This window comes from Empidonax traillii, unplaced genomic scaffold (genome assembly GCF_003031625.1).
Source record: "Empidonax traillii isolate 1590-97213 ecotype Southwest subspecies unplaced genomic scaffold, ASM303162v1 scaffold268:size1028579, whole genome shotgun sequence".
Classification (NCBI taxonomy): Eukaryota; Metazoa; Chordata; class Aves; order Passeriformes; family Tyrannidae; genus Empidonax; species Empidonax traillii.
The window spans coordinates 558,738-584,134 of record NW_020955461.1 but is presented as its reverse complement, the minus strand read 5'-3'; the positions used below and the strand labels follow the sequence as shown (position 1 = coordinate 584,134).

General features: G+C 43.0%; 1 protein-coding gene across 5 annotated transcripts in view; it reads left to right on the top strand.

The window, feature by feature from the left end:
- Positions 1 to 25,397, top strand: part of LIMS1 (LIM zinc finger domain containing 1) — a 70,111-nt gene that overhangs the window by 22,303 nt on the left and 22,411 nt on the right. The window contains exon 1 of one of the 5 annotated variants that reach the window (XM_027889659.1): positions 6,166 to 6,253. The exons of 1 other annotated variant lie outside the window; for it this stretch is intronic. Coding sequence is in view for 2 of the 4 variants with exons in the window: in XM_027889656.1 (XP_027745457.1) it covers positions 14,222 to 14,325 (104 nt within the window). In the remaining 2 variants the exon portion in view is untranslated. Of the gene's footprint in view, positions 1 to 6,165; positions 6,254 to 11,579; positions 11,603 to 14,093; positions 14,326 to 25,397 lie in introns of those variants that run through there. 3 more of the 5 variants (XM_027889660.1, XM_027889656.1, XM_027889657.1) reach the window with 3 other exon arrangements.

Genomic DNA, 25,397 nt, shown 5'->3' with positions numbered 1-25,397 from the left:
ACCTATTAGGGATAGTTTTTCAGAGCTCATGTAAGAGGCCTCAGAAGACGTGCAGAAGCGAGACCACAGTTTTATATTTGAAAATGGTGGCAAAAGTAGGCTGTGGGAGAATTAAAGCTCAGTCAGCCGAACTTCGAACGCTAGCAAGGCATGAGTGCAACTAATAGTCAATATACAAGCATTTACTGAATAATACAGCATTAGAAAAGCCACGTGGATTTCTGAGAATAGATCATTTCAAAGCAGCCAATTTTCCACCTCTGGCAGATGAGCATGCCTCATAGACAGAAAGCAGGGAATAAATGAGTTGTATCTGCTGATGCTATCTTGCACAAAATTTCATAAGCAAGAGAAAGAGGCTTTAGAGTTGAAATCATGGTGATTAACTTTGTTGAGCACAAGCTTTGCAAATTCTCTTCCTCCATGTATCTACCCATCCGCTCTTGCCACTGGTTTGTTGCTGTCCCAGACCAGTCACAGAAGTGCTGCTGATAGCTCTTCCCATTTCTTCATCATCCCCTTGGAAGGTTGTATTAGTTTGGACTCAGTGCTTACTTTCACTGCTGTTGACCTTGTTCAAGAGAAGCACATAGCAGTGTGGAAATGACAGCCTAGGTGAAATTGCCAGAAGGGAGGTATGCCGCTGCTTGAAAAAAGGCATTTGGGCAGGAATTCTTGTTCTGACACACAGCTGTCAATAGGACTTCCCCCTACCAGGACCTGCCTGACAGCACCTTGCAGGAGTTCCCTCCTCTCCCACTTCATTCAATAACTTGATTAGTGACCTGGATGCTGCGTCTCAGCATTGGCTTATGAAGTTTGTGGGTGTCCTTGACTTGGAGGAACCTCTAGGGGTACAGAAGATGAATTAAAAATGATCTTGGCAAACTGGAGAGAGGCTCCATGATCAAGAAGTTGAAATTTCATGAAGAGAAGTGTAAGGAGTTGTATTCAAGAGGGAGAATTCAAATGGCTGTGGACTGGGCCTTTTGGAGGAATCATTGATATGGTGTTTTATAATGTGCCTGCAGATTAAAACAGATTTTATTTTGGAAATGCTGTGTGCAAAATATAAAGAAAGGTCGACCTAGATTATTTTGAAGAGACTGTGTATTCATTACTGAGGAAGCCTGGGAGCTGTTGTCCTGCCAGAGGAGGATAACAAAGAGGCCTTGTTAAAACAACAAAGCACTTGAAGATTGGAAAGTGTGCAGAAGCCATTGGCTGGTACATGCTGCTTTACTAAAATCTAGGAACAGGGTTGTATCCATGAGTAGCAAATCTATTTTGGTGGTAACTTAGTGCATCTATAGTCTCTGTAAGTGAAATAGAGGGAATATGATAGCCCTACCCAGAAATTAAAATCAGTTTTTTCTCCAAAGCATTTCTGCTTAGCATGTGCTCTTCTGCCAGAAAGGAGATGGGTATGGCAGGATAGGTAGGTGAAGTCAGAGGTCCTGAAATGAGACCCATGCCCTGACGTATTTTTGATGAGTGTGTGTCAGTTTGACATGAGAAGTGTCCACGGCTGTGCTAGCTGTGTATCGGGGTGTGTGCGTGTCCCTGCATGTCAGCATGCAGCCTTCAAGGAACCTTCCAGCTGTTCTGGGCAATATGTAGCCCTCTTGTTTGTCTTCCTCCATTAGAGGCACTGCAGAGGAGGAGGCTGGGCAGAATAGCAGGGACGATGTCTTCCCTCTGGCTATTGAGATCCTGGGGTTAGGATCGGGCCCATGTGGCTTTGGACTCTCCAGATGAAATGATAACAGTGACGAAGATCATGGGCAGACTCAAAGTAGATGAACATTATTGTGTTTGGGATTCACGAGGTAACCAGTGAGTAGTGTTTATTGGTTTTGGAGCAAATTCCATTATTTAACTAGTGAAGAAGAGAAATGACGCTTTTACTTCTTACAGTAGTACTCTTGTGGAAAGGTCAAGCCTTTGTCCTGTTATTCCTAACCATGTTAGAGGAGAGGAAGCTTTTGACAGCTCCCAACATCAAATACTTCCTCCGATCAGCTGCTGCAACTCCAGTCCTGCAGTGCTGGGTGTGCCATCTGCTTGTACCCAGCAGTTGACTCCCTGCAGCCTGTTCCTGCTCCAGTCAGCATGCTGCTGGACCCAGGAGAGGACAATTAGCAAGGAGAGCGGGCCTAGTGTTGGAGTTGGCGTTTACCATTGCTTTTTGGTGAGGGGCCCTTAGCTGAGCAGTGTGGTTCATCCCAGGGCATTGCTCCAGGACTGTCTCAGGTGTAGCAGTCAAAAGCTGTCTTTAAATATTGCAGTGAGTTAAAAAGAAGAGAAATGACTGACTGTCCTCTTGTCAGTTGAGAGCAGATTACTTTTATTGGTGCTGTTTCACAGAATTATAGAATGGTTTGGGTTGGAAGGGACCTTTAGAGGCCATTTAGTCCAACAGCCCTGTAATGAGCAGGGACGTCTTCAACTCCATCAGGTTGCTCAGAGCTCCATCTGCTCTGACCTTGAATATTTGCAGGTATAGGGCATCTTCCACCTCTCTGGGAAACCTGTTCCAGCGTTTCACCTCCATTATAGTGAAAAATTTCTTACTTGAACGGCTTCAATTGTGATTTTTTTTGCCTGAAACTGAGTCAGGCTGGCTCGGACGTCCAACTTCGATTTAAATCAATTTGTTGTTAGCCTTTCATGGCCTAGGGTCAGATGCTCTGAACGGCAGCTGTGATGACACTGAAAGGAAGGACTGCAAGGGGAATCCCAGGGGCTTTTTTTCCGCCTTTCCTTGTTTTGAACACCCTTCTGCTTCATAGCCCGGCGATGAGGGGCGGGTGCGGCGGGAAGGGCAGGGCCGGGCCAGGCGGGAGGCAGAGCCCGCTGCGGGAGGGTGTTGTGGAGAGGTTCCTGCTCGCGTCCGACCGCGGCTCTCCGGCTCCTCCTGCCGATGCGAGCGGGGCCGGGCCGGGCAGCTCACGGCGTGGTCCCGGGCACGGCCCTGGAGCGGCGGGCGGCTGCAGGCGGGGGCTCCTCCTGCAGGTCGATGCCCTCCGGCTGTCGGGCAGGGATACAAATACGGATATGTAGTTTTCACAAAGATCCCAGTTCCAGTGCACCCTTGGACGTGGCCAGCTGCCCACCCATCCCCGTCCCGCTGCCCTCCCTCCTCCCCAGCTCTCGGGGTTTGCTGCTGCAGCTGCACACCAGGAAGGAGCGATGTGTCTGCCAGGGAGCATGCCCTGTGCCAGTGTGCAGGATCACAGAATGTTTTGGGTTGGGAGGGACCTTATAGACCATCTAGTTCCCATGGGCAGGGGCACTTTCCGTTAGACCAAGTTACTCAAAGCCCCATCCAACCTGGCCTTGAACACTTCCAGGGCTGGGGCATCTGCAGCTGACTGAGGGTGCCCACACTGAGGGAACATCTCACTTTTGCTGAAATGGAGGGATGCTTCCTTTATTTTGCCCCCTTGTGCTGGGTATGGAGCCCATTGGTTCTTGTCCCTGCAGGAACTGCTTTCACTAACACCCCTCCCTCCTCAACCCAGTCTTCTCTTGGTTTTTTGGCATCTTGGAGAAGCTATGAGAGGGCTCTTATGAGAGCAAGAGGTGAGCTAAAGGAGGGTGCCGCTCCTTGTGGGTTGGGGTGGAGGTGAGGGAGGAACGAGTGTGTGTGGGGGAGGAATGAAGAGCAGCGGAAGAAGAAAAAAGGAACTCGGCAGTGAGCTCCTAGATCATTTCAGCCATCTCCTGTACACGCCCTTAACAAACTGGAACAGCTGAGGCATGAGTACATGTTTCCTTCTGCTTATTTTGCGTTGGGGTTGGTGATTTCAGGGGGTGATGAGGCAGACCAGCTACAGGGTGTGACTGTTTGGCTTCTCGGTCAGCTCTTGGCAAGGCATACATCTCAAAGATCTCCTTGCAGAGGGTTACCCTTGTTGCCCAAAGCAGAGAGAACACAGACTTGACCAGGCGCTGCAGTATTGATCATCCTGGAGCAGCTGTGGCCGTTCAACTCTACCTGTGTTTTGCTGTTCTGGTTCATGCTGTTCCGCCTGCTAGCGGAGCAAAGAAAAATAATGTGCATTTGTGGAAGGGTGGGTCTGAAACAATGCTTCCCTCCTGTAGTCAACGTTTGCTTGTAGAACAACTTTTTGGTCTAGTTTCATGCTTAGCCGAGGTGCAGACCCCATTCTGTTACTTCAGGAGCTCCATTGTCACTGCAGAGCCACAGCTGCAGGACCCAGGTGTCAGGACCCAACTGATGGGCTTGGCTGGACTGTGTGACTTCATCTAGAGCTGTTCGTGTGACTCTGCCCTGCACTTCCTCTAACAGCTGGTCTGGGCGACCACAGACCACAGTGATCTGTCAGTGCTTATGAGTGCTGTCTCTGTGGGGTGGGGCTGGCCTTGTCCTGCTCTCACTGGCAATAATTTTATTAACAAGTTTTCTTTTAGCACAGCTCTTTTGGATGACAGGTTGGTGATACACTATAGCCGACTACTGCAAAGGGAACAAAATTGAAAAACGGGGCATAGCCAGTCCAAACTGGTTAACGCATTACTCAAACGTGCTTTTTAACACTTTGAAGTGTTAATTGAAGAGTTAATACTTGTTCTCCTAGTTCCCTTTTAACAGATGATTATTCACTTTCTCCATGAAGTGTTGCAGCTTTTACCATTATCATGAATCAACAAAAAGTGTCCTTGCCTTCCTATAGAAGGGGAACTGCTGGCATACGAACAATGTATGAAATAACATGCATTGTAGTATTAACTGAGGCCTCTTATGTACACAACTGGTTTGTTGTGATTTTCTTCATCCTCAAGAATAAGATGCTCTTACCTTGACATTCGCCACATTATTTTGAGAGACAAAACTGTAGTGCATTCTTTTTCCTAGGATAGTAACTGTCCAGTGATAAGTTTAACAAAACTTTGCAGCTGCTTTTGTACTTGAAGGGCCTTTGCAGGAATAGATAAGAAGTTCAAATGAGGAAGCATTGTGTGGTTGTATGGGAAACAGCAGCCTGGAAAGATAATTTACATTGTTAATTTGTTCACAGAAAAGGGTTGGTGATAATGTTAAGTGGCCTGAAGACAGAAATAGGAGTGAGAAACAGGATGTAGGGAGACATGAAGGGAAAGCAAAATGAGGCTCTGTTGGTACGGCATAGCATTATTTTTTGTATATGGTGAAAGCAAGTCTTTAGGAAACTTTCCTGTCTGTCCGTTCAGGAGGCACTCTGGCAGTCATGCTCCCACCACCAGAAACTTTAACTTCTAGGGCTGAAGCCTGAAGCTGTACTGCTCTATGAGCAGGGTTGGGGCCAGATCTTCCTGGAGGCATATAGTGATGGCTCCAGCAGAGATCAGGTTGTGGCCTCCTTTCTGTGTCAGTGAGCAAGGTTTCAGGCTCCACTTGTTACTACTCAGTGTAGCAAGTGGCCGGGGAACATCTTTGGTCCTGAGGATATTGCTTCTTTAACCTGCAAAGGATTTTCATGGGCCTTTGAGGCATGCCAGAGGTTCAGGCTGCTTTAAGAAAACTTAGTTTGAATCTCTGTCCCTACCAGAGACACAGCTTTACTCTTGTTTGGCTGTGCAGTCTGATCACCCTGACCTGCCCTAGGAGGTGATGGTTACTTTCTGTTCCCAGTTAATCCTTGTCCTGGGCTGAGGTTGTCAGAGATGGCAAAGATCTCTCAGGAGATGGTGTGTGAAACCGTCTGCTGTCATCTCAGAAAAGAAGAAAATCAGAGGGTATTTCTCTTTCTCAGCAGGTGGGAAGATGGGGAGACAGGGTCTTGCCCTTCCCCTTGGGAAGGTGCTTGTGATGGCGTGAGGTGGACCTGAGTGACTGTTCACTTCTTGGTGATTCCAGGTAGGGACCTGGAACCCTGTCCCACTGTTCCTTCTCCAGATTTTGTACTTCTGTTCTATACACTGGTGATATAACTAAAACTGTACCCTTTTCTGTGAGGTGGAAGATTTGCTTTCTTCTCTCTGATGTTTTTGAGATGGAGAATTGGCGTGACACAATTTGTGGAGCTGAACTGTGAATTCTGATAGATTTATCCTTTTCAGCGTTAGGCTGGGTGACAGGGTAAAAGAAGGAAGTGGTTAACTGAGTCATTTTTTTTTTTTTTATTTTATCACAACTACCAGTAGTAACCACAGGGGGAACATGCAAACAGTGGGTATTCGATGTAAAGCTATCTATAGGAAAGGCTGCTCATTGCGAACCTGCTGCCAGCAAGGCTACAGACTGCCAGTAAGTGTACATGGGGTCGCTTGAGCTGAGGGTCTGGCTGTGGTATCTGCCTCCCAAGCCAACAGCCTGGCTATGAACTGTATGGTCTTTTAGTCATTTACAAGAAAATTCTTAGGAGCACGAGCCATGCATGGGAATGGTGATAAATGGATTTAGGAAGAGGACAGATAATAGTTTTGCCTGGTGGGTTTTGTTACTCCTAAAAGCAAGCGGCATGGTAAAAGAGCTTTGAGCAAAGTCCTTTGTTATTCTTGAAATGCGCAGAGGTATCCTTGTATTCCCAGTAGTTTATTATCCTTTGCTCATCACGAGTGTTTTTAGGGACACTATTTTGTCCCCACCCAGAACAGAGGATTTGTGGTCTGTTTGAAGATCCCATTGCTGACGGGTTTTCTTTGAGCAATGAGTTAATTGGCAGTAGCTGAGGAAGAGGACACTGTGACGGAGTAATTTAACCTGAAACTGTAATTCCAGTGGAAGGAATAGATTTGTCCCACCAATACAGAAATTGTATCGCTTCTGGGATGGTTTGAGGGAGTCTTTATGTTCAGAAATCAGACACTTTTCCAGCAAAGGAAGGCTTGTACGGTAGGGCAACTGTGCTTTTTTAGTTTAAGGCTTTTCTCTAATTTAAGAACCTTAAGTGTGATTTTCATGTGCTTTAAAATATTATGAAAAATCCATAATAAACCCATATTTTTATGTTTTATGCTGAATCCAAAAGTAATTTTTACAGTGTTAAGGGAAGGGAGGGTGGCATTTCCATTTTACATTATCCTGAATGTTCAGGATTAATTGCTTTCATGTCTTTTGCACTGTGAATTTTTTCTTAGTATGGATTTTTCTGCTTGGATACAGATTACAAATTTTATTAATTTTGAAACCAAAATGTATATATTTAAAAATTAAGATTTGTTTGAGTAACTAAAACTGAACCTTGCTTGTGGTTTTTAAGTGTTTACATGTATTCAGCTTTATTTTTTGTAGATACATTATCTACCTTCTATACTTTGGTTTAGAGGGTACATTAGTTCTTACACTGGAAACCATCATCATACTGCAGGTTTCAGAGCTTTTAAAGATGATAATTTCTAGGCACCCACTGTTTTCTACCTTTCTTGGAAGTGCTGGTCAGAGTATAGGACCCCAATGCCTCCTCCCCTTTCTCTGTGTTTTCCCTGCATTGTTTTTTTGGGTAGTAGAGACTTTGTGAGGTGGCTTTATGGTGTGTTCAGAGGCATACAGCCAGGGTCATTGCTTCTGGGCTGCTAAACTGACCATCCCTTGCTCTTCGGCTCATCATTCTTCTTACAACATTCAAAGGCTCTGGAGCTCAGGGTTGGATTGTCCTTCTAAAACGGCACCACTTGAAGCTGTAAAGTAGTGCCACCTACTACTTTGATGGTTGTATTTGGTTGTGTGCCAGGAGGTGGTGGTGCATTCAAAAATGTGCACGTTGTCAGGGTCACCAGCACCTCTTTTGTCCTTCTCAGAGGGAGTGTACTGTCCTCTCTCCTTGGTAGTCTAACGTCATTTCAGTGTAAGGAACACAAAACCTTGATGAGAAGCTTTTCTTTCTCTACTTATAATGTAGCGTTAGTCATTTGAAAATTATTTGTGAAATGGAAAACAGAGGGACCAGGAGAATAATTGCTGGGCAGTCAGTAACAAAAAGCACTTCACAGGCTGCTGTAGTTTTGTTTGCATTTATTTAATCTTGATGAGTGATGTTTTGGAGAAAAATTAAGATTGCCTAATACTCCCATTCTGTCACTGAAAGGGCAAAGTCAGTTTGGGATTTGTTTTGAGATCTCCCACTAGCTCTCCAGCCATAGCAGGTCTCAGCAACTGCCCATCTAAAATGGCTTAGTCGACCTTTCTGCACCCCTGGAAGGGCTTGCTGCCTTTCAGGGCGCAAACCCAGCCATCAGATCAGGTAATTCCTTGGGATATCTGGGCACAGAGCAACAGCTCCCTGGGCAATTTCCTTCATTGGCCACTCATTTTTAGGTTCTGCTTCTGTTCTAGTTTGTTAGTTTGTTTGTTTGGGGATTTTTGTTGGTTTTGTTTTGATTTTCGATTTTGGGGTTATTTTGTGGTTTTTTTGTTTTGTTTTGTTTTTAAATTGGAGGCTTCTTCAGTCTTTTGTAGCATCTATTGGGAAACTTCTACTGCGAAAGCTGGCACCTGGGGCTTTTTGCCCTCATGTCTAAAGGCACTGTATCCCACCACAGAAGAATAAAGTAAACCTTCTGGACAATATCTACAGTAGTAGAATGCAAGTAGAAGTCAACTTTTTTAAAGATAAGACTTTTAAGTCTGCTTTTTTTTTAGGCTTAGGATCTTCAGGCATCATAAACAGGGGTGCTTAAATGTAAAAGGTGTATTTTTTTCTGAATTTGAAAATCTGTTGGGAAGAGGCTTTTAATTCCAAGACAGTAAAAATTATTCTGAATGGAAAGTCCTGGATCTAGAAAGTGCGGATCAGTAACTGGTTGTGGTTTTGCACATGCTCTAGGCTATGACAATTAATGTAAACTGTGAATTTACTGGATATTTCTTCCCTCCTCTTTTGTGTGTGTTTTTTTTCTTTCGCTTTTTGAAGTTGTTAGCCCATGGAATACAGGTTCCATAAGAATAGTTGCACCCATCTTAAAGCTTAAACTGCTTGCCAGCTTGTTTATCACTTACATTTTGAAGAGGCTTATGTGCAAATGGCAGGACAAAGCTGATTCATGGTGTGTCACATGGTTTCTTCTTTACACATCTACTCATGCACGGATCATCCGCTGATTAACAGCATAAATTTCTAGCTGTAATGCTAGCCTGCATCTTCAGCCACTGGTCTGTCATTCCTCTCAGCTCTCAGTTTGGCCCCGATCTGAATTACTGAAGCGTGTGTGGGTTAATCCATACCTCCTACTGGCTGTAGAGAGAAATACGGGCACAGAGAAACAAGGCAGCATTTTCCCGGTAGAGGGAGGTATTGTAAAGCTCAGACAAAGTAGGTTTCTGCTGCTGGAGAAAAGTGTGCTTTTTACAGGTTGGGTTGTTTTTTTTTTTTTTTCTGCTGAAATTAGGAAATCACGGAGCAGCATGTCCAGAGATCTTGGAGAAGGAAGGAAAAAGAGCTTGCTTCACGTTCAGGCAGACAGAAGATATTCCCTTTTTTTTTTTTTTTTTTTACGTTTTTTTGTTGTCATTGGAATAGGATAGTTGGAGTAAAAGCAGGGATCTCTGCCTCACTTCACCAAAACCTTGTGGGCCACCAGCAGTGGAGCTGGAGTTGCCTTTGGTACGGCCAGGTTGAGAAAGCATCCCCACGCTTACCACAACAGCCCCCCTGCCTTCACTTTGCCCTCTCGAATCCCAAGGGACTTCAGTGAGTTGAGTACATCACTGCTCTGAAAAGTGTTGAGCACACCACAGCATCATAAAGTGGTTTGGTTGGAAGGGATCTTAAAGATCATCTAGTTGAAACCCCCATACCATGGGCAGGGACACCTTCCATTAGACCAGGCTGCAATGGTCATGCAGTTTTTTATTTTACATTGTATGTCAGGGACAGCCATCCATAGAAGAGTTTTAACAAAAACTAGCAACTGCTGTTAAATTGCAACAAATGTACTTAGTCAGCTGGAGTATGGACATAAATGCAAAGCTCTGCTTTGTAGTGTCCACAATTTAGTTCAGTGCCCCAGTACTTAGCCTAATCCAGAAATTAAATATGCGTGCTTCAGGGTTGATTGATCACTAAGTGGAACCAGGCAAGAAACATCAGAACAGATGTTGGAGTCACACTGGACAAGGAAGAAAACATGTAATTAGTTAATTATTTAACTCCTTGAATCAACTATTAAGTCTCCCACGAAGTTTTTGAAATTTTAGTTTCAAGGTGTGTCTCCTTAGATTTGTGGCTTGATATTCTCTTTGCGCATTTCATTTTATCACTGCCTGCCCTAGCAGGGGCCCATGGTACAGTATGTTATTCCTTGACACCCAAACCGACCTGCAGGGATTCACCTCCACAGCTTACTTCAGAGAGGCATGAAGCCTCATTTGCACTGGCACATCAGCTGGGTGCTTCAGGGGTTCTTGCAAAACTGCTAGAAGGGTTATTGCCACCTTCCTTCACATGCTCCAGTGAGTCCTTCACTGATGTACAAGCCTTTTCCTTCACTGTTAAGAGGGCTTTTTTCTTCCGAACCTTGTGAGAAATAGTAAAAAACCATCACGCCTGGACTCATTCATCTGGAAACTCATTCCAGTGATAAGCTGGGTGAGCAATGAAGGGACAGAGGAATGTCCTCCCCTTTTAACATGCAATCACCCTTGAACTGTGTGCTCACTACGGGCATTCCTATATTTTTCTTTTAACACTCTTCTGATTATTTTTATGCCTGTTTATGCAGTGTCCTGGCAACAGTTTTTTCTATTGCTTTGAAAATCTTCAACTACATTTCATTGAAATCTGGTGCTTCCTTCGAAGTTTGAAAAAAAAAAAAAAACACAACCCAAGATCCACTAGAAAAAAACAATGCACTAGAGCAAATAAAGGATCAAGCACATTGATAAAGACCTTTCTGGGTGGAATGAGAGATCTAAAACTTTGTCTTTTCTGGTTAACATAGTTAATGTGCATTCTCTGTAATACAGGCTCATGAAGAAATGTATTGAATTTGAAGCACTTGGCAGGTTTTTTGTTTTTCCTCAATTCAACTACATGTTTTCCAGGATCGTGAATTACTGTTTGCTTCCCTTTGGACACAGGTTAAGTAACCAGACATAACTTGTCCATCTTAAAAAGTTTTTAAATTGGAAAATTCTGCTGAATACCTACAGTCACCAAAACAGCAGTACTTCCACAGAAATTTAAGAAGGACCACTGCAGGCCTGGTATATCAAGATAAATGCTCTGCAGGATTGCAGTGAGAAGTCAACTGTGAGTGTTGTCCCACATAATAAAAAGTTATTATTGCTTGTGATGAATGAAGGACAACATACTTCTGTCTTGGTTCCACCTTTTCCTGGTGATATTTTCATCTACTAAAAGCCTGATAACACTATGCTTATCCATCAGATTGCAGTAGCAACGTTAGCTTTCTCTGTGGGCATGAGGAAGGTCAGCTGCATGAGGGAAGAGTCATGTACTGGAAAATGAAGAGTAAACTTTCAAAGTACAGGACATACAAGAAGGCTGCATGTTACTGGTAAAAAGAAAAACTCTGGTAACTTGGCCAGTCCTCAAAAATTCTGATGGAATGTGAAAGGTCCAAATGGCCCCGTCCCACGCGAGAAGAATGTAATCTCTCAAAAAAGGAATTATAAACAGCAGATTGGGCCTGGAAGGTAAAGAGGGGTGTGGGGAGCAGGAGGCACTCTCAGGGGAAGTTCCTCCTGCAGAGCCAGGTCGGTCTAAGTTTCTTTCTGGCAGCCTTTAAGCAACTCAGTGGAGAAATATCATTTGTGTTCTGCAGCATCTCTCAGAAAAACCTTCCTTATAACTTATATTTGATACTCAGAAGATAAGGTTTGACTGTTTGGGTAAATTCAGATTTGAAACCTCTTCTCTTGTGAGTATTGGTGGATGATCCCACAGGGCAGAAAAGAAGTCTGGTTTGCATTTCTTCTTGTAGAAAGCTTTCAGCTTGTTCTCAAGTCCTCCAAGAAAGTATTTACTAAATCATCTTAGACCCCAGTTGATGTGAAATAATAATTCTATAGAGCTGACTCCCAGGTCTTATTTTAAAAACCTAACCATCTTACCCTCCTTTATATTGAAATGGATTTGATCTATAAACTCCTTGTATTCCTTCAATTTTCATGCTCTGTCTGATGGTGTTAGTTGTAAATTGATACTGGTTTGGAGCAGCTCTGGTTTTCAAGGCTGTTTGAGTAAAAACTGTTGTTCCATAGGCTGCCCGAGCACAGTGCCTGCTCGTGCAAATAAACATAAGTTTTAATGTGATGTGCTTCACACTTTATGCAACTTGCAGCAAAGTGGGTGAAGATTTGTCCTTTAATTTTTTTATAGGCTGATGTCGTGTTTAATATGAAAGTATTCAGTGTACGCTGAACAGTCTTATTCACTGTACCGAATAAGAATCTATGAACGTGTAGGTAAGAGTTCAATAGCTTACAAAGAGCTTTTTCACAGAAAAAAGTCTACTCTGTCGTCACTTTTTAGATTATAATTATTATCCAAAATGGATCATTTGGACAAAGATAAATCATTGGTACACAGATATTTAAAGCAGAAAATAAACTGTTGGTAATGTATAAAAGCTGCTGTGCCATGAGCATCTGCCATCTGCTGTCCTTAACCTCCACTCGTAGCAGCATTAACTTCTCCTTGAATCGCTGATTGACTGACTGCTGGGAATTGGCATTTAATTAGGTTTAAGCATATCCTACTGCATATGGAGAAAAAATTTAAAATATTTAATACTGGAATGCAGCATGTTTAGGCAAATACTGTGACTGTTCTCCCTTTTATTTTCTGAGGACAGGAGCTCAGATGTATCCCTCTTGTTGACAGTTCAGTGCATGCAACCTTCTAACATCAATTCAAGCACATTTTGAATTTTTGCAGCCATTATCTAGTTGGCATGTTATGTGATTACTTTTCCAAAACAATTTCAGTTATTTTTCCATTGTGTGATGTTTAATAATGTATGTTGATGACATTCCAGACTGAAGCACGTTGATAGTATTATATAAATTACCATGTTTGTGTTCAGTCTGGTAATCTTAGCAAAGTTGGTATCAAGTGATATACCTAGTATTACCTATGTAACACTTTTTTTTGTTACAGGAATTAAAAAATACTCTTACACGTATTCTAATACAAAATAAATGCTTTAATAATGGACTGTGTAATTCATACCACATAGAACTTGTTTCCTATCCTAGTCAAAACAATCCTTGCAAATTGTTAGGTTTCTTGGCTTTTATTGAATGCAAGCTTATTGAAAAAAACACTCTGAATTAAGTTTCTGTTTATATGTGTCAAGCATAACGTCAAAGACATTGTAAAAATTTCTCAAGAAGCGGTAAGCTTTTTTGAAGCCTCCTGAAATGAAGCATTTTGTTTATTACTAGAAAATTACTAAGTGAGATGAGACACAGAGCTTGCAAAATTCCCCGCTAACTACCTTCCTGCCTTGCAGGAAACCTTAAGCACTTCCATTCCTGTTTTACAATTACACGGGACACTCCGTCACTACAAGATGTGACAAATGGTTACAGCAGGGGTGTTTTGATAGCTGAGAGTAGGAAGAAAATTACATTGTGGTTTTCTTCTGGTTTTTAAGGTGGGTGGAAAAGAGGAATTTCTGACAAGCACAGTGCTGTTGTGTTTCCAAAAGAATATTTTAGTGCTGGTTACTGAAGTTACTTTGTGGCACGCTTTTCTGCCTTAACTTCCCTGACAGTTTGCCATCGTGTTTGAGTAACTGGGAATTTTCATAAGTCTGATGACTTTCATTTTGTCATAAATTATAGCAGGAAAGAGTTAACTGCTCATTACAGTCCAGGAGATGTGTAGCTTCTTGCAGAGGTGCTGGGAGAGCCGCCTGCTTTGCCCAGCACAGGGTAGGGTCGTGCCTGTCAGAGCAGGGAGAGTTTGAGGAAAGCTGAAGGGAAGGGGGTGAGCTTGTCACAGGCATCCCTTAGGTGTGTTATCCAGTGATAAAGGAAATGTGGTGCCCTTTGGGAGGGTGTGTACCTATGAGAAACAGGAAGCTGAGCAGCGGCTGCCTGCCTGCCCTGCCTGCAGAGGTTGGTCGCTCCGGCGGGCGCAGGTGTGCCGACACACCGCCCAGCCACTTCTCTCCAGGCATCTTGGCAGCCACACTCCTCGGCAGCAACATCTGGAAGAGGCGGGGGGAAAGAAACCCAGCCCAAAGCCAAAACGCCTCCCCCACCCCCCCTTTGAAAAAAAAACAACAACCCTTCAGGTAGAGGAATATGACGGCCTTGCAGCTGAAAGAGTTGTCACATTCAGGTCTGTACAGGAGGAGACGGGATCGCCCCGATAGCGTCCTGCCCGGGTCACACGAAGAGAATCTCAGGTGAGTGTGAATGGCTGGGGCACTGAGCCCTTCTCTGCTCCCCACTTGCTTCGGTGGTTTTAACAAACAAAATGCAAACACAGCTCTGGAAAGTCTCTGCAAAACACATGCTTTGAGAAGCAGTCCCAAAGCACTGCGGAAAAAACCTCGAAGGAGCCATACAGCGACCTTGTGCATTCTGGCGATGGTATGACAGCCTTCCTTGACTCTGGAAAGAGCAAATGTTAGCCGGTGTTTGCTTCTGGATCTCTTCTGACAACCAGCACTGCAAGTAAATAAACTTTTCAGAGTCCATCGGTCTGCTTTGAAGCTCATTCTTAGTCACCCAGGTGCTGTGGGTTGTGCTGCTTCTTGGGGGTCTTGGTATAGTCCCTGTGCCAGGCTGGTCTTGTGGAGCTGAGGTGGCTGCTGGGCTCTGGCTTTCTTCATGGGGGGTTCTTTGTTACGGAAAGGGCTGTAGACAAAAGAATGCAGCAGGACCACTTAGCCTGACCTTATTCAGGAAGGGTGACCAAAAATCGGAAAGCCATTTAATGTCTGGGATTTTCTTCCTGATGCTATGAACCTCTTAAAAAGAGTAACAGTGAATTTGCAAAAAGCCTCTGTTTGGAGCAGGAAGATTAAAGAATTGTTTGTAACCTAAGTGCAGACACCAAAAAAAAAAAAAAAAAAAACCAAAAAAAAACCTGCAAAGGTGTTTTTTTCAAATGTGCACGGAGTAAAAGCAATCTGTTCCCACTTCAAGCTCCTAAGAAAAGGAACCTTGTGTGTCTGCTAACAAAAGCCTCGGTGGAGAGGAAGTACTTCCTATCTCCTAATGCCTGTCTCATTGTATTTTTAGATTATTTTTCCTTGGTGGTAGTTCTGCATCAGTTTGGAGCGCTGTGCAATTTAAAAGGTTTTTGTTACTGCGTTTTTGTTAACTGAGTTAGAAATTTCAGAAGAATGGTAATTCAGATCTTGGAGACTTGCCCTTTGGGTATAACTAAGCACCTTAATTAAAAATAATGGTGGCAAAATGTATGATTGTAACCTACTAAGATTGTTTGCCATGAGATATCAGAAATATAGAAACATGTTAACTTACAGGTCTGATATGTGTGCTTGGTATCTATCTGTAATATTAATTCTGATTTCCTAGATGGATTTCTGATGAGGAGTATGTTTTATATTCACATGACTGTAGATAAAAGACAAACCAGACTAAGTAGAATAAGAGATGTGCAGAGATTCTTGACTTTCTTATATTTAGTTTCTTTTATACAAAACCAGCAGTGAGAAAGAATAGCTCTATTTAGGGAGGAGAAGCTGCTTTTTAAAGCATATATGTAAAAATGACTGCTAGCTCTCTGTGGTTGTGTTGCTGTTATTAGTATTCACATTCAGGATGGGAATAACACCATTTTTGGGCTGGGTAGGAGGAAGGGGTGGATTGTCTGCACCAATATAAGTCTAGATGTTTTGATCTCCTGAGATGATCATCCTAAGAGATGAGAAAAATGTGAAACAGGGATCAGTCTTGAGAACTAAAATCCAAGCTGGAGGAAATAGCGAATCAGAGGACTTGTGAATCAACTCAGGGCAGAGTGTTAGAGGTACAAGAGGGCGAATGGTCAGATGATGCTCCTACAGCAGGGGTCAACGTTTACCTACAGACAGAGCTTATCTTGTATTTGCTAATAGCTTAAGCTAGTTCTTAATTAAACTAAACCTTGCTCCTTCCTAATCCATTTTGTGATACTTCAGTGTGTTGCCAGGGAGGCTCATTTTTCAGTTTTACTGCATTCTCCATGAAAAAAGGTTATGGCATTATAAATACAAAATAATGACATAACAACAGGACAAAGAGCTGTTGGGAGCAAAGAGAAAAAGCTCATTAGTTTTCTAAAACTGGAAACCTTTAGTTTTTTCCGTATGTTCTCCCCAGTGACTCTCAGATGCCTGTCCTGAGCAAATACTTTCAGGGTAGCTAGAGTACACGAGGAATACAAGAGGTTTCTTCAATGTCTACTGCAGATAGCTTGTCATCCATGGCTTTGCAATGCCCTCCCATAGTGTCTCTCTCCAGTTCTTTGTTCTATTACCTTTGTATTTCGTTTTGCATACATATTAATCCACGTGTTAAATAATATTAGCCCTCGAGCAACAGTTCGCTGAAAGTTGCTTTCTTGGTTCAGGTACCATACTTTTCTAATCCTGAGCCAAAATGCACTTGAGATGCCAATTTCCTCAGGATACCCTGGGAGAATTTCTGTACTGGGGGAAAAAAAAAAAAAAAAAAAAGAAAATATTTAAATCGCCCTTTGTTAAGGTCATACAATTGTATTTGCCAGTTTTCATTTTAGAGTCTTTTACACCTTACCACAGTATCAGATTTCTCTCTCCAGCCTTTTCTGGGGCATGTGTCTCCTTTGGCGGTGGTTTCCTGGGATCCATTCTGGGCTGTTGCTCTGGAAAGGCAAAAAGAGCAGTAAGTAACTCATCAGACATCTGCTTACACCCTTTTCCTTGGCTGCAGGGTGTCTAGTGCTGCTTCCGCTCTGCTGCTGCAAGCACCACTGTAGTTGCAGCTCCTGGGTCTGGGCGTTGCAGCTGGATGCTGCTCCTTAGGATGGGGACTTGTATTGCCCATAAACTGAGACTGAGACATAGCCAAATGTTGGCACTATCAGTGCTGCAAAGCAGCTTGGTGGGGCTTGGCACCAAAATTCTGCCTTTGCTCTTTCCTGGGAACATCAGCGTCATTTGTACTTAAAACACCTGAAATTACTAATGATTAGGGCACCGTGAAGCAATGTCCCAAAACTCCTAAATAGAGTTGAGGAACACCAGAACATAGATTTATCACAAACATTTAATTTTCCAGAAAACAAAATTTCTTGAAACAATTGTCTTTACAGTATAAAAACTATTTTCTTTGTTGACGTATCTTCTTGATAGGTTGTGTGCCAAGGAGCTTTGAGCTCTGCAACAGGATGCTGAGCTTTAGCTTCTGCATCTGTGCCCACTGATGTCACTGCACCCAGATGTTTGACCTTCATCATTGTCTTCCAGATCTGCTATTCAGTTTATGATGAGTCAGTCTCTTTGCAGGAAAGACTGCAGGATTATAATTTGGCTCTTTCCATTAAGTTTTATATCTTGTCAGATTCTGGTAAACATTCAATCCTAATTGAATGTTTACCAGAGGCTCTCTAAACACCTCTTGCTCTAGGAAATAGGTGCCAGGTCATCTTGAGAGGAACTCATCTCAGGCAGCTGTAGCTATCTATGAGGCCTGATTTACAAGCAGCAGAGCTTGTTTTAGTGCAAAGGTTTGCTCACTTTGCCCACCCAGTTGCTGTGATTGCATTGCCTCTGCTGCCCTGCTGCAATTTGCAGGCTGGGGCTTGGGGCTAGCTCAGAATCTGCCCCAGGTACCTCAGTTTTGCAGGTGGTACATGTGGTGACCAAGCAGCTGAGCTGTCCCACTGGCAGCAGTGAGGACTGGAGGGGGCTGGGAAGGACTGCCCGAGTCCATCCAGTGCGGGAGAGTGACGGCATTTCAAGGAAAGCCACCTACAGCTGTAAATAGCAAACCCTAAGCTCAACTAAGATCAGGACCAGGGTGGGAGGGTAGGATTGTGTGTTGTCTCATCCTCTCCACCCCCCTTTCTCCTGGCATAACCCCTGCTCAGGTTATGCCATTGGCTGCGGTGAAGTGAGAGAAGTCCCAGCCCTTATCCTGACGGGACAAACACATTGACGGGGATGGGAAATTTGGCTTCTCTTTCTACCTCTACCTACCCACTCCATTCATCACTTAACAAACCCCATAACCTCTCTCTCAGTCTTTTAATCTGCTACTGTAGATGCAACTGGTGCTTTACTGACCTTATAGGGAGCTGGAGCCTGCCAGCCCCATGTAAAGGTGGCCTGAACAGCTCATCCTTTTCTTGAATTTGCACGGTACAAAAATGGTTTTGGTTTAGACCTCCACTGAGGAAGGGGTGCTGAATGCAGACTTCTTGTCCCCTGCTTGAGCTGGACTCACAAGCTCATAGACCTTAATTATGAAGGATGCTCCCCGGGCACAGAGTTCAAGGTGCAGGGGGTTGTCCGGCACCTTCCTCCTTCCCCTGTCTGCAACGGATGCAGCAGTAATTGAACGAGATGCAGCCTGAGAAATCTGCTTTTCAGAATGGAGAGAAAGACTTGTTCTTTTCCAGCTATATTGATTTTGGGGGGCAAAGATGACGTCTCTGATAGATTTTGTCTTGCCTGGTCTTTGGAAACAGCATGTAGAAAATTCTGTGTGCTGAGCTATTCTTTCTTGCTTTTCTATGCAAACAGGATGCAAAGGAAATTGTATACATACGTTTATGATTAATCATTAGGAGTCAGCAGCAGTATGCTTGCTCTTTTGCTCTTTCCCCTTCTCATCCCATGGCCTCTGTAAAAATAAAATGGTTGCTCTAAAAAAATTGATACTGTTAATTCACAAAGCTCAATACAAAGTACTGGCAAAAGCAGCAGCAATTCTCTTTAGTTTTTATTTTGACAACGCTTAAAATGAATTCGATAACTTCTGTCTATAGCCCTTTTTATTAAGTCCATATGCATTCAAAGGCCATTAAAAATGTAAAAAACTTTTAGAGAGTCTCAAGTTTTTACCAAACAGTAAATTTCAGTATTTACAATAAATAATCATTGGCAAGCTTCCATCAGTGGCTGTCAGTTACTTGGGTAGTTCACTGCTCTCTTCTCCTGTGCAGAAAGCACTGTAAGTGTTTTCCACGTTAATAGATCTAAGGTATCTGCATTCCCTTTGCTCTCTGCTGCTGAAACTGATGGGGGTACATCTGTGTGAGGCAATCTTCTGCTGCATCTGTTCAGGCTCCCGCCTGCCTCTGCACATTGACTCCAGGCTGGAAGGCATGTGGATGTGCCCCAAAATTTCATGCACAAAGACTCCCTTGCAGATGAAGCAGGATACATAAGCACATTCTTACGCCCCACTGAGCCTTAGGGGATAGGCTCTGCACAGCAAAGCTTGTAGGTGAGTATAAGAAGAAACAAATGAATGAAATCCCCCCATCAGCAATGTGGTAGGGCTCAGTGTCTCTTTTTTTATGAGATACAGCATTTGGGAGTTGTGTGAGGTCACAGATCTCCTCAAGCTGCCATCACAAGCCCCATTTGTAGCAGACAGACAAGGTGTGCAACTATTTCCAGCCGTACATCTGTCCTGCTCCTCCTAGGAGGAAGGAAAGGAGATGCTAGTCAGGGACTGTCTGGGAAACCAGGGACCCTGTTGAGGTTTCAGATGCCTTAGGGTACTGAGAACAGGGTAAGGAGGAAAGAAAAGATGTCTGCACCTGGAAACATTCTTAAATTTGATTTCTATTGGTTACATTTCTTAATAGAATCACCAGTGTTAATAATTTTATTGCCACTTCCTCTGAATAGATGTTTCACTTGCTCTCAGTGCCAGTGTCAGCAGGTGAAGCAGTAATTATTCCATACATTGGTAAAAACAGTCATTAATTTATTAAAGCAGGAAAAACTTGAAAATCAGTGTTAAGACACACACAAAAAAAGTATGTTTCTTCATTTGCTCTGGTTAAAAACTATGCTGGAATAGTGGAGAGCTGAGAGCTACAAATACTCATTTGAATCAGATGCTTGAGAACTCTGGATTAAGAAACACTTTAGCTTGTCTGGGAGCTGCTTTAATTGAAGAAGGGATTTGTCCATGTAAATATAACATGGAATTGTTAATTATAGTAACATCCAGCTAGCAAAAATATGCTTCATGGCTATATTTTAATATTGGGATACTTTAAATTTGTGTTGAGCCTTAGTTTGAGATAACCAAATGACTAGAGGCTTTACTTTTCATTTGTGCTGTACTTTTCATTGCTCTAGGGGTTAAAATGAATCCCAAGGAACACACCCTTTTTTGCTTGCCTCCTCTCTCACCTCTTGTCTCCTGCATTGCGTAACTCCTAAGCAATTTTGTTTGACTTGCTCACCCTGATTATCACCTCCCGTGACTCCAAATGACTGGAGATAGCTGTTTGAGTAACAGCAACCCAAGCAGAAAGCACTGTTCTTCTTTAGTCTGTGATTTTAGTAAATTTTTAAGCTTCAATGATTATAACTATTAGGATTTTCATTGCTCTTATTTGCAACATTAGCTGACTAAAAGTAGGTTTCTTTTGCTTTTGTTTTCATGATTCTGATGATGCCAAATCAGAGGTGTTCTCTAAAGAAAATGGGCTGTGATTACTCATTATTTTTCATTATAATTTAGCTGTCCTTGGAATGCAGTCTGTCACACTGAAGTGAATTTACACACAGGAGACAAGAGCTAAATTATTCCAGCATTACCACTTAATAAAAATTACCAGTTTGCAGGCACTGCGAAGAACAAGTTTAAAGGTTGTAAGATTGGGTTCCCTTTCTTTCCATTTTGTTTTTCTGAGGTCTCTGAGCTGTTCTAGGAAATGCAAAGCTAACAGACACGGTGACAGGGGGATCCCAACAGCTGACCATATTGGAAGCTGAAGTGAGCTTCACTGGGAATGAATGCCAAAAACAACCCATTGTGACTGGCCCAGAGGCCCCATGCATCCTTGGCATAGATTACCTCAGGAGAGGGTATTTCAGGGACCCAAAAGGGCATCGTTAGGCTTTTGGGATAGCTGCTGTAGAGACAGAGGAAATTAGACAGCTGAATACCTTGGCTGTCTCTCAGAATATGCTTCTGCTGTGAGACTGCTGAGGATCAAACAACAGCAGGTACCAATCACTACCACAACAGTGCACCGTAGACAATATCACACCAAGACTCCATGATTCCCACCCGTGAGATGATTCATGAATTGGAGAGCCAGGGAGTGGTCAGCAAGACTCGCTCATCCTTTAATAGTCTTATATGGCCAGTGCCTAAGTCCAGTGGAAAGCGGAGACTGACGGTATTGTGGCCTGAACGAGGTCATGTGGGGGTGCCTAGACTGATGGAAGAAGACCAGATTGGCAGTGCTGAGGGAAACTCACCTGGGCTGCTGAATTGTGGCAAGATGTCACTGCCACGGTAAAGAAATTGGCTGCAAAACTCTGTTATGTAGATGCACATGTACCCAAGAGTTGGGCTACTGAAGAGCTTTGCAACAATGGTCAGGTTAACTGAGCTGCCAAGATTGAAGTGTCTCAGGTGGATCTGGACTGGCAACATAAGAGTGAATTATTTGTGGCTTGGTGGGCTCATGGCGCCTCAGGTCATCAGAGGAGAGATGCAACATGCAGATGGGCTTGTGATTGAAGGGTGCACTTAACCATGGACACTGTCTCCCTGGTTATCCATAACTGAAACATGCAGTGCAATGAAGCAGGCCAAGCGGGTGAAGCCTCTGTGGCATTGTGGACAATGGTCAAAATGCAAATATGGGAAGGCCTGGCAGATTGATTACATCACACTGCTGCAAACCCGCCAAGCCAAGCACTGTGTGCCGACGAGGCTAGAGACGTACCCTGTGCCTCACACACCACTGCCTGGAATAGCATCTTGGGCATTGACAAGCAAATCCTGTTGCAACATGGCACTCCAGAGGGAATTGAGTTGGATATCAGAACTGATTTCAAAAATAGCCCCATACACATGTGGGCTAGAGAGCATGGGATTGAGTGGGTATATCATATTCCCTACCATGCACCAGCCTCTGGGAAAATTGAACCACAGAGAAAAGCAAGAGGGAGAGCAGGGACTGGGTGACTCTCAGGCAGTGAGAGTCACTCACTGAATTAGAGAGTGACTCCTAAACCATGACAGGGTGGAAACTGTTACTTTAAAAAAACCTGGCAGTGGTAACCAAAGCCTTTCCTTAGCAAAATGCATGGAAGTCTTGCTTTGCTTGAACTGTTACTAAGATGCATTCCTGCTTGACAGGCCTGCTACTAGTATTGAGTAGCTACTAAGTGTAAAGTACAAGATGAAGACCTTGTGTTTGTATTATCCTAAGTGCTAAGAACATCCTAATAAAATAGGAAAACAGTGCTATTTTGTATTAGCTTTATTTGTTGATACATGTTCCTAGGAACATAAATGGCATCTGGTTTTTCCCTTGGCTATTGAATATTAGGGCCGTTATTTAATTCCGCAGTGTTAACTGAAGATGGCTCAGCTGTCTGCCATCCTCTGCTGGTTTTAAAGCCTAGTGACGCAGTAGTGAATGTAGGGAAAGAAAAATAAAACCAAAACCTAGAGTGACTTATAATTACAATTTAATATGTGTGCGAGAGAAGATGAGCAGCTGAGGTCATATTTTCTTTAACATATTCTACTTCGACTCAAAACAAATTAGTTCAGGAAATGAACAAGTTTGCACTTCCTTATATAGAATAGGAGCACAAACTAATGAAGGTGAGAAATTATGATGTTACTGAAAGTGTAGAGTAATAGTAATAAAATAATAATAAAGGATGTGTGCAAAAGTGATGTGCTGGTTAGTAAAGCTGAGGGTCAGTCCTCAGTGTGGTGTCTCCAATGCAAACATAACTATAATAAAGATGTTGCTGTGAGCTGGGAATCCTGGTGTTCCAGTTCTCTGTCTTACAAGAAGCTGCATGGACATACTGGAAGTTTCACCTGATAGTTGGTGTGTTATGTTGAGTCATAGTATTAATTATAGCTCCCAGATGAACCACTCCGGTCATGCTGTTCAGCTTATCAAAACATCGGTTGCACGTAGTGCAGGCAGATGGCTCAGGTAGAATCAAAGCCTGGCATTTGCCTTTGCATTAAGGATTGGTGGAAGATTTTTGGTGGATTTCGGTGACAGATGGCATGAACTGAATATTGATGGTATGAAACTTATTCGAGATATAAGATTACTGCAGCATTTTAGAATCACAGAATCATTTAGGTTGGAAAAGACCTCTAAGATCCTCGAGTCGAACTGATAACCTAACACTGACGAGTCTACCACTAAACCGTGTCCTCCAGTGCCATATCTACACAACTTTTAAATACCTCCAGGAGTGCTGACTCCACCACTTCCCTGGCAGCCTGTTCCAATGCTTGACACCCATTTCAGTGAGTAAATTTTTCCTAGTGTACAATTTAAACATTCCTTGATGCAATTTGAGGCCAATTCCTCTTGTCCTGTCACTTTTTTGGAGCTTAGTGGGTCTGATCTTGTCTCTTTGGGCTTGAAAAGATCGTTCCTTTCAGGATGAGTGTCTCAGAGACATTTGATGTGCAGCCCCTAGTACTGAGTAGCTGACCTTTTTTCTTATTCTTAAATTGGAAATAGGGCTATAACTGTTGTTACATGAAATCCATCAGTGTAAATGCATCTTTAAAATGTGTAGAGTTGGAAGAATTTGGATATGGTATATTTACCATCATGAAATACACGTTACAGTCAGCTACACAGGGTGCAGATTTGAAGAATAACCAATAGTATGCTGTGCCTCATGCAACACATGGAAGAGATCATGAGCCTCTCATACGTGATACTTTATCTTTCTGTTGTTTTGTTTTTCCTGTCTGCATAAGATCAAAAAAAATTATTAGTGGGGGAGGAAGAGATGATTGTTTTAAAGAGTACCAGTTGTTTTAAAGAGTACTCAGAAGAAGTCATTACTTCGTTACACAAAATATGGCTTAATTTGGTAAGGTTTGTAACCAGCAGGAAAAAAACACAATAGTTTGTTTTTAAATATTACTTACAACAGGAAAGTCTTAGTCTCACATATTGCTCTCCTTTTCTACAAATTCCATCAGAGGCTGATTTTCCACTGTGCTTGAATGGCTGGTAAAACATTGTGTGGGAAGGTGCTGCTTACCTGTCTATTCCAGTTATATTTACTTCCTTATGGAGAGATGGAATGTGAACCTTCTCTGTTTGTGGAGACCAAAGCATTTTTTGGACATGTTTATACTAGAATAAACTTTTATTGTAGTATATGAAACATCTGGAGTTGCCTTTTTGTTTGCCCTATTTAAACTTCCACCACATAAGCTTAATTATGCTTTTTGTGGTGAAGACTACAGGGTAAAACTTCTAGGAGCACTCAAAATTCACCTGCTTTTTATTGCAGTGGTTTCAAGACAGCTTTCTGTCATTTTTAATAGAAACAAAAGTTAGAGCAGTGCTGGACACATGTGAAAATCCTACCTGTAATGTGCGCTTCTATTGTAGAAAAGACTTATACCTTCTTTCAAACTGCCTTAGGAGACTAGCTTAACATGGAAAGTATTTTATTGCTTAAGAGATAAACAATTGCAGCAACCAGAACCCAAGGGTATTTTTAATTTCAATTAAAAAAAGGCACAAAAGGTCAATTAGTGCTTTCAAGTGTTGGTACAGAAATCAGAGCAGACCACTGTGAGCCCACACATACTTTGCAGCCAGATTTCTGTTCTAGTAGTTCTGTATTTTGCATGTGAGAGCCGTTGCATAGCATCTGTTAATATATCATTGAAATGAAATCACAATCACATGTACCGACGGGGGAAGTGGAGGGAGGCACTGTGATTACTCTTTCCCCCTCTCGGCATGTCCTGATGGGCCATTTGGCCTCTCAACAGCACTGGTGATGCAGTGATATTTCACAGTGGCACGAGTGGGTTGCCAAGCAGCAGCTGCTTTTGCCAAACACCTTGTTTGGAGCCGTGACTGCTCAGCATGTCTATTTGTGGCACGGACTGAAATGCTCAGCGGGCCTGGCCAGCCACCAGCCTTCTCTGTAAGAGTCCCCATCTGCCTCTGGCAGCCACCAGCACAGGCAGCCAGATTTGAAAACTCCAGAGAAAGCAGGGTTGAGTGAGGTGGCAGTTACCCTTCAGCAGTGATTAAGCAGTGCAGCTGTTTTTGCTATTGTTTTCCAAATCTCTTCTCCGTAACCAGAGTGGGACACTTCACTCTTCTGCCATTTCTTTCAGCACCTTCCCTCCCATTAATTTTGATTTCTGATAAGATCCTCAGTGTGCCAGGGGGAGACTCTGTCTTTTTAATTCCTGCATACCTTTTCCAGTTAAACACTCAACTTCTCCCTTTTCTCCATAACATTGCGCCCTTAACAAC